At 36.5% G+C, this 12,771-nt stretch overlaps 1 protein-coding gene across 1 annotated transcript in view; it reads left to right on the forward strand.

The window, feature by feature from the left end:
* Positions 1-11,587, forward strand: part of MATR3 (matrin 3) — a gene marked incomplete at its 3' end in the record, with an annotated part of 13,296 nt that extends 1,709 nt beyond the window's left edge. The window contains exons 2-11 of the mRNA XM_010289490.1: positions 4,005-4,066; positions 4,575-4,616; positions 4,887-4,990; positions 6,136-6,188; positions 6,654-6,779; positions 7,389-7,514; positions 7,706-7,876; positions 9,148-9,279; positions 10,687-10,730; positions 11,197-11,587. Of these exons, the coding sequence (XP_010287792.1) occupies positions 4,005-4,066; positions 4,575-4,616; positions 4,887-4,990; positions 6,136-6,188; positions 6,654-6,779; positions 7,389-7,514; positions 7,706-7,876; positions 9,148-9,279; positions 10,687-10,730; positions 11,197-11,587 (1,251 nt within the window). The remainder of the gene's footprint in view (positions 1-4,004; positions 4,067-4,574; positions 4,617-4,886; positions 4,991-6,135; positions 6,189-6,653; positions 6,780-7,388; positions 7,515-7,705; positions 7,877-9,147; positions 9,280-10,686; positions 10,731-11,196) is intronic.
* Between the last annotated feature and the right edge of the window lie 1,184 nt (positions 11,588-12,771).

The raw sequence follows: 12,771 nt of genomic DNA on the forward strand, positions 1-12,771 counted from the left end.
AAAGAGTTAATGTAGAGCCCTGGAACTTATTTACAAAAGTAAAAACTACGTTTTAGATTAGCTCATTCTTGCCTTTTTAATTTCACTTTAACACTCTATCTCATACTATGGCTGAAATTTGTCGTCATTTTTCTCCTTTTTCACAACTTTCTTAGACACTTCAGACTCACTTTTTATTGTCACATGTTGCATCTATCCCTGTAGACTCTCCGAGCAATCAGTCTGCTGTTGCAGTATCCTGCTCTGTGTTCCTAGTAGTGTTCTTTACTTGGCTCGCAAGTAGAGTGGATCTTCGGGTGTATTCGGTTATGCTGAGACTTCCCTCTTAGTTTATTCATGAGCAGTTCAACTCTCTGCCAAGGTAGCAGGTTACTCAAAATGGCCTGTTTATTCAGACGTTATTTTCAGAGCCTTCTCACTTTTCAGCTTTTCCAATTTTACTCATCTTGCTGATTTTCAGTATACTAGGCAATTTAATTGGCTAATTGGCTAATACAGTGCCCCTCTTGTCACAATTAGAGGCTAATTAGCTTGAAGGCCTTCAATTGAAAATATAATACATGCTATTGCTGTAAAATTGATACAATGTGGAATTGCTGTTACTAACCGTTTCTTTACAGTTACCTCTCAGAAAGTGCTGCTTCTGTACATCTAATCTTTTTGAAACATGAGAATTACTCTGTCCCTGCAAGGAAATGATCAAACCAGTTTTAGAGCACATGCTGTATGCCTCCAGCGGATCTGACAGTTTATGAACTTGTGTTGCTTTAATTACTTTTTATATAAAATAATCACAGTAATCCGGGTTTCTTGTTTCCTATATTTTACATTTATTTTCACAAAAGGTTTTAAGTGTTAACAGTTAGATGCCATGCTCAGTTCTGTAAAAGGACTTCATTTGGTTAGATTGAAACATAAATTTCCGAGGCCCTTGAAGATGGCAACCAGTAATCCTGTAAGTAGGGTTCTTTTTAGCACTTTATTTTAAAACCACGTGGTTCTTAGTTTGCTTGGGTATGAAGATCTATTGAAAGGATATCCAACATGAAGTATCTTTCCAGGTATGAGAAATACCAATTTCTTTTGACAGCATAACTTATGTTACAGAACAAGTCAGCCACTTGTAAAACCATCTGTTTTTTTAGGAGTATGCTTTGACTTAAACTGCTGGTACACCATAAAATATTTGAGATTGGATCATCTGTTTCTTATGACCCAAGTTTGGGCTTTGTTTCTAATTTTAGAAATCATGTCACCACAAGAATTTTTTTCTTTCTCTCCTTTTTTCCTCTGCTTTGCATACCTAACAGTTAAGAATTTATTTTGTGTCTCCCACAAAATTGAATCAAGTAGAACTTAACTTTTAAAGTAATATGATCTGAACCAAAATTTATGGAAAGCAGAAAGGGAATGCTTTTCTTAGCTGGGACAATGTAAACTTACTGCTGCAGTATCAAAATCTCATTTTCCCCACCTCCAAAGAAAAATAGAAGTTTTTTTTTTAAAGTATATGATAAAGCAATGTTTATTTTAAGCCCCAAGCAAGGGGTTAAACACCCTTAGTGTAACTTAAGCTGGCAGACTAGTCCTCTGTTTTCCTTTTTAGGGATGTTCTTAATTGCTTCTTTAATTTGATGCGTATCTATTTGAAGACCCAGTTTGTTTTCTGTCTAATTGTGAAGTTGTGCCCCAGTTGTTTGGGTTTTTTAGGCATTTTGTCAATTGTGATCCCTTTATCAAGGAATGAGGTGTTAGATGTGGAGGGATTGTTTTCCCTGCCAAAGAAAAAGGCTGATGCAACATGAGCAGATGAATTTGGAGGTTAAACACTTGAAACTGTGATACATCTCAAAGGAGAAACATGGCCGTGTTCCTAATAGAGGGCTACCTAAAATTAGGTGCTTAAGTTTGGCCCAATTTTCTGAAGAACAGTGCGTCCTCTTGCTTGTATCAATTGAGACAAAAGGTAATTTCAGTTTTAAGAAACTCGGTTCAGATTTTCTCGAGTTTAACATGAATGCCCAGTGTTAATATTTGCAAATATCTAGTGCCCTGAAACCAGAGGGAGTGATGCTTCAGACTGGGTAGAGGCACAGAGTAAAGGGAAGTCTAGATCAAGAATTGCATTTATTAAAAAGTTAATAATGAAGATGAACCATTGTTTTTCCAAAAACTTTCCCCGGGGGAAAAAAAAACAAGTTATATGTCAGATCTCCTTTTTTTTGCCAATTTAAAAGCATTTGAAGTATAATGAGAACTAGATCTTCTGAACTTTGGCTCTAGTTTGCAGATAATTTCTATTTCAGTTTATAATCACTTTAAATTATGTGTTAAGATGGCTTCAAAGCATGTTATATCTAGCTGGATCAGCCACCGACGCTTTACAGATTGCGCACCCAAATTTAGACTTTTTTTAGTGTTTAAAGGGCTGTTTTCTTTCTGTAGGATAGTGCTAAAACTTGTTAGCAAGTTTTACACTGAAGAAGCTTTGGTTTTAAGTATTGAATGTTTCATAGATAGCTAGGTTTGCTTGGGGTATTCAGTGTTTTTTTTTTAATCTGAATTGCCACTGTATTAGTTTACAGTTGCAGATCCTACATCTTGTGCAGTTAACAAGAAACAGCGGTGCTCTCTTTATATCTTGATAAAATAAATGAAGGTTTCCTCTTGCTCCATGTTATATTCTGTTATATCATGGAGTAATATTGTAGCGTAGCTGAACGACAGTAGTTCATGGGAGACTTCAGATCCAGGTTTTTCTCCTTTGTGGAAAGCGCAAGGTAGGCATTTAGCATATAGAAACACTATTGTAAGCCTCAGGAGTGTCTCCTTGTATCTAGAAAGATGGCTATAATGTGACAGAAACTTAAAAATCAGGAAAGATGAGGAATTAGAAAAAAATCACGTGTGGGCACTGAGCAGAATACACATGAAAGAAGATATATAAAAGTCAGCCAATGCAGTATACGTGTTCACAGCTGAAAATGTAGCTGATAAGAGAAAACCAATAACTGCTCTCCACTCGTTCCTCTGTGACCCTAAAGCTACCTTGCCCCATGTGTCTGTGCCGATCCCTTTGCTCAGTGAAGGGCATCAGAGTGGAAATCAGACTGTGGCTCACAGATGGGCAGGAGTGACACATCAGAAGTTCTGTCACTTTACAAACGCAAATATAGCACAAATTAGTGCTGCTGCTTGTAAGAATGTAAGGATATGGAGATCAGGCACTCTGTAGTTTGATAAAGGAGTGGTCTCCATGCCTTCTCTCCTCTTGAAATAAATAATTCCCTTTGTAATCAAAATAATCTGCAGAGAAAAAGTAGAAAGCCCTCATTCCTTTCTAGCACTAAAGCCAGAACCAGAAAGAATTTTACCTGGCTGATTTAATTTTATTCCATTATTCCTCCTTTGTACCATCTTGATTTAGATCTCCTTTTTTTTTCTTTACTATTCCCGTCAAATGGTCATATATTTTTATATTTTACCTGTATACTTGTAGTTTGTCCTAGCTATGCACTCTCATTTCTTTCAGTCTTTCCTTTCTGAATTCCTTGCAATTTCTTGGCTTCTTTATGGTTCTAAAAACTGGAGTGTTTAGTTCACATTAATCTTTAAAAGTCTGAGGAATGAAGCAGAGAGTGGAGGAAATTCTCAAATTACTCAAGGAAAAAAAATATATCTCAGCATCCAGTTCTAAAAGTTGAAATCTCAATGATAAGCATGTATGCTGTAGCAGTTATCCCCTGGTAAGCGTTGCACCTCTGAGGCAGGATCAAACCCATAGATGGCAAGACGTTTTTTATCAGACACCTTTTCACCCAGGTTAGGAGTTAATACATAGGTCCAATTTCAGTGTCTCTTTAAAGCACTACTAAACAAGATTCCATTACCTATGTATGTATCTTCGATACTTGAAGAGAAGATACTGCACACTAAAACATTATTTTGTTAAAAATGGCTTGCCATATGTGGCTGTTAATTTTTGATTATTTACTTTGCTGCAGGAGTGGAACCATCATATCAATGGAGCGACTCACAGCCGACGTTGTCAGCTGCTGCTTGAAATGTATGAATTTGAAGTACAGTAAATATTCTTGTGGCATGAGGGCGTATACAACTAAATAATGGCCAATTACGTTGCACAAAGCAGGTTTAGAAAACATGCAACTTAACAAGAACATCTTCAGGACAAAAATGGGATCTCTGTTCGTAACTTGAATCCTGCTGATTAGTATGTAATGTTTTAAAGAGTTGGATCTTAAGAGTTGAGAATCTATTGTAATTTTTTACTAGTCACTTATTCCAACTTACTAATTTTTGTTGCAAAACAAACTATGCAATTTGTATTATAAATTGGCAGACATGTTACATACAGTGTAGGAATTTTCTCATGAAGAACAGCACTTCTGTTCTATCAATAGATACTACTCATGTCTCTTGTAGTGGTCCTGTAGTGGGCAGTGTTACTATGTGTTTTAGCTGGGTTAGCATGTAAAGATACTGCTGCTTGTATGAAAATTATTACATAGGTAGAGGAGATTGTATCTTTCTTACTCTTTTTTGTTTCTTTTAAGATATCCAGAATGGAATCCTGACAGTGATTCAGGACATGGAATGTAAGTAGTAATGAATTTTGAAGTATTTGTAATTATTTTTATTTGAAGCAGAGAATGTTCTTAACAGTTTATGTGAAACAACACACTTCCTTTTCTTCAAATGGATGCCTCCCTTTGTTTTCTACTGGCTGAAGAACAGCAATAAAAGTAGCTAAAGCTAATTTTTTGGATGCTCTGCAGAAATCAGCTTGGGTTTGTTTTTTTTTTTTGAGAATGAAAGCTTCACAGTTTCTTGGTTTAAAATTAATGTGGGTTTTGCCCTCTTTCTAGGGGTGATCCCTTTATGTTGCAGCAGTCCACAAACCCTGCACCAGGAATTCTGGGACCACCACCACCTCCATTTCACCTTGGAGGACCTCCTGTTGGGCCAAGAGGTAACATCAACAGGCACCTGCTTTTATAAGACTTAAACAAAAAATCAAAAACTTATTTTTGTTTTAACTTGTTACCAGTGTCTTAGAACAACAAAATGCTCACTTTTCTGAGCAGTGGGACTGAAATGCTTTACTTCCTCACTGGCCAAAGACTGGTACTCAGATACCACACTTTCACCTTTCTCCTGTCTGCTAACTGCCAGCCACATTATTCTGGCTGTTTCCTTTAAATTGTGTTTGAACAATCCACACACGTTTTGGACTTCTGTTTTTTTTCCTGTCTAGAACCTTTTTGTATGTCTTCAGTTTAGCTACATGTTGGTGGGTTTTTTGTGAAACTTGCAAGAATTCAAAGTCCTGAGTGTTCCCCCCAACCTTAACTTCACATTAATTGACAAATAGATTTGAATAGCAACTGAGAAATGGGAAGACAGGTCATGCAAGCCTCTTCCCTACAGGAAGACAGGCTATGAATCAGTTCTTGCCTGCAGTTGTTACTTCCTACCTTTTAAATAGTTTAGTGACGAAAAGAGCAAAACTGGTTTTCCTAGGTATCCTGACAGACTACAAGTATTTCAGACAATTTAAAGGAATTTTTAGATGATAGATGCATTCATAGTTAATTTCATTAAAACAATACTGTTAATTTTTCAAAACATCCAAACCTGACTTTGAGCCAAGCTATGTGAAAGACTTTTTTCAGATGATTCCTACTAAAATGGCCGTTATGATAGAATTTGGTGTTGGTTTAGAACCAAAACTAGGAGCCTTTTTTCCTACACCTAAAACCTCAATTGTAAAAAGTCTATCTTAGTTAAAGAGATGCTTTGCTATGGCAAATCTTACTTGAAAATGAGATATTTTCTTCAATGGGCTTTACTTATTCTCTGATATTTCCGCACATCAGTAAATGCAGCTCTTTCTCTAATGTTAAACTGAACAGAATGATCAGGAAGGAGGACCTCAAGTTACAAGAGCTCTGATATAGCCTTTTCAGACTGTACTGAAATAATTAGTTTTTAAAACTTGATGTCATCCTGTTTTAGTATTACAAGTGACTTGTATCTCAAGAACTTGTAAAGAGACGTGCTAATAGCAGTCTTACAGGTTAAACTAAGCTTGCTCATTCTTTTAATTTCTTAAAGGAGCTGGAAATGGAAACATGCAAGGACCGAGACACATGCAAAAGGGCAGAGTGGTTAGTATTAAAAATCTGTTGGTTTTATTTTTAAAAGACACAATTTTATGCAAAAATGCTTTTTGTTTGCTTTCATAAGATTTCCCCTCCCCCCCCAATGAATGGATTGTCTTTAAAAGTGAGATTTTGGGATTTATTTGTGTGGAAATACTGAAACTTTGGAAGAAGAGTGGGGTTTTGTTCTGCCAAGTACTCCACAAAATACTTGTTCCAAAACTGTACAGACCCTATTTAAACATTCTCCTATGATGAAGCTGTGGGATATGAACATAGAGAAAGGCAAGTTTGGCACAGCAAGCATCTTCCTCTGTGGAAATCCCTGGAGGTTCTGTGCCTTTTCTATATGCATCTTGTTTTGGTTACTACTGGAGATTTAAAAACAAAAAGTACATAAGAGCCTTGACAGACTTTCTTTGTAGGTTAGCTGATGTGCATTTTCTTTCCATGTTGTGTATGCATCAACAGGAAACAAGCAGAGTTGTTCACATCATGGATTTCCAGAGGGGAAAGAACTTGAGATATCAGCTGCTTCAGCTTGTTGAACCATTTGGAATAATTACAAATCACCTGATTTTAAACAAAATCAATGAGGTAAGATTAGGCCCTGCTTGGTGTCTTTAGAATGTGAACTGTCTGAGCTTAATCCTTGTGAAAGGACATGCTCAGCTACCAAGAGAGATGTCACACGTGTCACCAAGGTCATGTGTGTGCAAGGAAGAGTGACTGGTATGTTTCTTTCCAGAAATGCTGTAGTACTGCAATTTAAGTTCAATACTGTTTAAAAAACCTTCTTGTTGAGAAAGCTATGAACAGGCAAAAATACAGTATGCTTGCAAATTCTGTTCTTGTTCTGATATTCTCTGAAAGCTTACTTGCTCATAGTTTGTATTATACAAAGTGTCATATTTTGAAGTGTGGAAAAAGCCAGTATTGCAGAAGAGAAAAAGCAGGAAACAGTTGAATGTTTTGAATCCAAATTTAGGTGGAATGTAAACAAACCAAATTGTTGTGTTTGTGCACCTAAATAAAGTATGTGAAATTTGTGCCAAGTTCTGCAGGTCAGTTAACGTTTTAACCAAAAGGCAATTTTCATTTTTGATGTAGCTATTTTTACAGGAAAGCAAGGAAGAGCTTGAGATTTTAAACAAAAATACTAATTCTTGAAGGAGTGGCACTTAATTTGTTTTTATATTATTTCAGGCATTTATTGAAATGTCAACCACTGAGGATGCCCAGGCTGCAGTAGAATACTATTCAACAACGCCCGCGCTGGTATTTGGTAAACCAGTCAGAGTCCACTTGTCACAGAAATACAAAAGAATAAAGGTAAAAAACCACTTCTGCTTTTTTAATGTTGCCTTATTTCAGTTTGGGGCAGTCAGTGTTATTGGGCCATTGCATTTAAGTTATTTGTAATTTATGTACTTCTTAGCTGTATCAACTTAATCAAGGGATAGTCACCTGTGTGTATTTTATGTAGTATGTATTTTTAAAATTTCATTACCTCTTAATTTTAGAAACCTGAGGGTAAACCTGACCAAAAAACTGAGCCGCCAAAACCAGAACTTGGTCGTGTGATTCACCTCAGCAATTTACCTCATTCGGGATACTCTGACAACGCAGTACTCAAACTGGCTGAACCGTATGGAAAAATTAAGAACTACATACTCATGAGAATGAAAAGCCAGGTAACTGACCATAGGAATATACATGTGTGTTGAGAGTTGAAAGTAAGATTTTTTAACTGTGAAGAAATGATGTGCCTTTAATTGGTACATGTGTAGACTTTCTGCTCTAGCATAGATAAGGAAATTCTTAGAGGACTATTGTAGGTGGTGGTTTCCTATCTAGCTTACTGCAAAATGTTGCTGTAATGTGAGCTGCTTTCAAAAAAAAAAAACAGGTCTCAGCTGTGAAGAAGGTATATTTAGCATTGAGGCTTAATTTTTTTGTTGTGCAGGCTTTTAGGAGTCTTGGAACTCCTAAGGCTGAAAAAACATTTCCAAATATATTCCACCATTGCACATTTTTTCCATATACCTTTTATTTTTCATTCTTTAAACAAAAGCAGTCCTGCTGTGGTGTTCTAACTTTAAAAAAAAAAATGTTTTAAGATAGTGCATTGCATGTGTATAGTAAAATGCTTTAAAGAAATCATGTACATGCACATCCAAATACACAGGAGTTTAAAGTATTTAGTTTTAATTTTTTTTCATCTTTGCTGTCCTAGTTTGTTGCTCCTTTGAGTTAAATAGGAAATTCCAGTGCTTTTCCAAAGAGATGAGTGCCTGAATCCCGTAATGCCACACTTGTGGAATGAAAAATTACTAGAAATTATTGTACTACTCCTAGGAAGTCCTCCCTGCCCTTATTTCACTAGAAAAATAAAATCCCTTGCTAAGATGCATGAAGAAACAGCTTTCTTCTATCTGCCAATGATACTCTAGCCCAGATGTGTTTTTAAAAGCTTGTTTAGCAAACTTAGTGTGTCATAGGCTTTTTTCTTGGAGGAATACCTTGCAAAGCAATATGTATAGACCAGCAGCTGCTGCCTGTCTGTTTCAGGCTTCTCTTGAAAAATTAAAAATAAAATACTGGGGTAATTTCTCAGCTACCCTGGAATTCCCAAATACTTATGCACCAAATAAATGCATTTAATTGTCCAGATGCTTTTTATTTGGAAGAATATTTTACTTTATGGTGACTTTTTTTTTGCAATTATTTAAATGCATGTTTCATTTCAGAACTTTCTATGGGACAGATATTACTGAATTGAAAAGTTGGGGTATATAGAGCACTCTGGTAAATTTTATAATGCACGGCTAGTTTGGAGAGGATGGGTATAGCTGAATCTTATAATTTTGTTTCAGCATTTGGAAACGCTGTGTTTTAAGTTAAAAATAGCTTTGCCTGCAAAAGTGTTGTGTGTTTCATCATTGTTTTTAATGTGTGTTTTAAGGCTTTCATTGAGATGGAGACCAGAGAAGATGCTTTAGCTATGGTTGAGCATTGTGCCAACAAAGCGCTTTGGTTCCAAGGCAGATGTGTGAAAGTGGATTTATCTGAAAAATACAAGAAACTGGTGTTAAGGGTAAGTAGTGTTTTTGGTTTTTTTAATTGTACTTAAAGATGTAAAGTGAAGTAGAAGATAGATATCGCTTATTGAGAATTCAATGCCGCTTGTAAAATGGAAGGATTTGCTTTAGCATTTTCTGGCTACTTAAGTGTAGCTACTTAGCATGAGTGTGGTGCTGTGAGGCCTGGAACAAAGTAAAATGACTTTCAGATTAAACAAAAACCAAACAGCTACTAAATTCAGATTTTAGAGTAATTGGTGTAGATTTAATTAAAATTTCTCCATTTAGAATGGTCTGTAATGTGGGTTCTTTTTTTTCCTTGCCTTCCTCTGAAAATGATCAGTGAGTAAAATTAAGCTGGGTGGCAGAATTATGTTCCCATACATTGTATGCTTAACTCTTGGCTTTTCTTTTCACAACTGCTGGTGGGTTTGTCCATTTTGTTGTACATGTACTCGTGTATGGAACAAAGACAAATGTTATTAGGGACTCCTTCTTAAACTATGTAGTAGTACAACAGAATGTGTTTCCTCTGTTGGATGCCATCCAAAACCTTTTTTCTTGAGCACCAGACAGCTTTTTGATCCCTGTTGTTGATGCGAAACCTAACTACCTAGGTACATAGATTTAGTCTTACGACTAGTTTTTAAAAATAAGCGTTGTCAAAATCTATGGTGTAACTGCACCTTTGCATGTGCAGCTCATGTCTGGGAGGAAAGGGTTGGCCAAGAGCTTCCTTTTCTTTTGTCCTAACACCAGGCTAATACTCTTGCAATTATAAGACTTCCTCCATCAGACTAGGACACTAGGTGGAAAAGCGGGAGAAATCTGAATTGTCAAGCTGTCTCTTAAAATACATAAGCTTTCTATTGTGGGGTATGAAGAAATCTTACTATTGTGCATGATCACCTAGCAAAAATGAACACTTTGTGGCAAATTCAAATACTTAAGTCATGCATTGAATAGTTTTCAATGTTACTACCATACAAGTGGAATTTCCTAATCAGTAATGCCTTAACTGTTTTGAGACTTCAGAAGCTTTCCATGTAGCTACTAATGACAGGGAGAAAAGTGTGGATTAAGACTGATTTGTGCAGTCGCCTGCACCACACTCTATCAGTTCATAAACAAAAGAGGAATTGTATATGGCTTTTCTGGAGCAGGCTATCCCATCTGTTTTGTACTGAATAACTGCTAATTACTGTGAATAAAGACATGGGTTTTCTAGGTTGGTATGGTCCTATCTAACATAATAGCAGTTTATTAATTGCTTGGTAGGTGGGCATGGTAAAAGAGTACCTGTGGATTAACGTAGTTGCAAGTGCTTGGCTCGATTGTGCTGTCTGGTCTGAATTAATCATGCAACAGTTGTATAAATCATTCTCTGCTGTGACTTACAGATTTTTTAAATTTTATTTTAGATTCCAAACAAAGGAGTTGAACTGCTGAAAAAGGATAAAACTAGGTAATTTCCTATTGCTAAAGCATAATGTTGTTTAAAAGAAATATGAAAATACCTTACCCAGAAATTATACAAAAGAAGTCAGGCAAGCTCTAAGATCACATCATTGTTTGTGCCCTGAGATTAACTGTTTCTAATATGCTACCTACACTCTTCCTCTAATGGTGGAGATTTCACAGCCTCTTCAGGCTCTTCAGGAAATGTATTCCGGTCCTTAATTAGCCTCGCCTTCCTGGAGTTTAAACCCATGAGCAGTTGTCCCATCTTGTAAGGACAGTTTCTCCTTGCAGCAGCCTTTTGTGTATTTGAAGAATGGTATCCTTCAATGTTTCCCTCAACCTTCTATTTTCTGAACTAAAACATAATTTTTTTTGGACAAGCCTGAAAAAGAACATAATCTACCGGGTTTTTTTTTGTCATTTCTGGGCTCTCTTCAGGTTTACAAGCAAGTATTCTTTATTCTTTACAGAAAGAGAACATATTCTCCAGACAGCAAAGATTCTCCAAGTGATAAGAAGTCTAAACCAGATACTGCTCAAAAACCTGAAAGTGCCAGTGTAGAAGATAAAGTGAAGGAGGAGAAACAAGATGATGCTGCTGAGCCATCGGGCGCTAAAAGTAGTGAACAGGCAGACCAAGATGAGCCTAGTTTACTCCTTGAATCTGAAGACGAGCTGCTGGTGGATGAGGAAGAAGCAGCAGCATTGTTAGAAAGTGGCAGCTCAGCAGGGGATGATGCAGATGTTGCCAATTTAGCTGATGTGACTACTGAAGAAAAAAAGGACACTGCTGATGATGTGACCGTAAAAACTGAAGGGAATGTTGTGGCCAATCCAGCAGCAAAGAAAAAGCTTAAAAAGGTAATGATATAGAAAGGTACCTGAGTGTGGAAAACCCTGTCTGACTCACATAGCAACCACAATACATTCTATTTCAGATCTCTTTCTGTGGATCTTTAAAACACATGCATGGCACACCTCTCTGAAGAGAAACAGGTTAAAGCTCCTGTGAAAAAATGGAAGATCCCACTGGATGCAACTTGCAAATGGAATCGGTTACAAATCACTGTTTCCGTTTTGACAGTTTCGGTCAAACTTGTGGGCTTCTACTGATGTTGCTTCCTGGGGTTTTTCTTGCCTTTCTCTTCATTCCTTTTTTGACTAATACTAAGCAGCCAGGAACTATTTTCTCCCAAGCAGTTTCTCATGAGACTGACTGTAGCTACTCTTTTGAGCACACAGCAGAACAAATGACATTAAAAATATTATTTATTTGGCACTTGAGGCTGTCTAGACTTGAACAAAATTGTATGTATATCTATGCTTTATGCTTAACCAGGAAGGTAGTCCATTTGCGGTCAGCCAAGGCCCATTTCCACCTGAAGAAGGGAAAAAAAAAAAGTTTTAAGGTGTCTTCAGTCATAGGCTACTTGCTGTGAACTTCCTTTTTCTCACCAGATGATCCTACACTCTTGTGCTTTTTTTTGTCCTACCAGCTGCTTTTAAATCACTCAGTTATGTGGAGTAGCATACAAAGTTTTAATAACTTCATTGATTTGGAATGTTGTTTTGCAAAAAAGTGAGGCATGTTGCTTATTTTTAATGAATGAAGAGTGCATGGTATTCAATTTTGGGTGACGCTGCTATCAGGAAGCTGGTTTACATGGTGTTGGGATTAATATTGCCAATGCAAATGGCAGTGATTGTTTGTTATGCAGGTATCTGTTACAAACTGCCTCAAAACACAAACTTGCTTCTTGAAGACCTACATTCTTAAAGCACAAATGTAAAGCTAATGCTGTTTCAGTACTACTCGTGTTTGCTGTTAAGCATGTGGAATATGTCTCTATAAAAAAACAGGAATGTTTCAAAAAAACCCAGAATTCAGACAGATTCACTGTCTTTTAATGAAGCTCTACACTTGTAGTGGTTGGTGTTTTTTGGGTTGTTTTTCATTTGTTCTTTAATGTGGAAGCTCTAAGCTTTCCCACTGGTTGAAAAAGAGCTCTTAATTCTTTATTATTATTAAATATTAATATTAAATA

The sequence above is a fragment of the Phaethon lepturus genome, unplaced genomic scaffold (assembly GCF_000687285.1).
Source record: "Phaethon lepturus isolate BGI_N335 unplaced genomic scaffold, ASM68728v1 scaffold12676, whole genome shotgun sequence".
NCBI classification, from domain to species: domain Eukaryota; kingdom Metazoa; phylum Chordata; class Aves; order Phaethontiformes; family Phaethontidae; genus Phaethon; species Phaethon lepturus.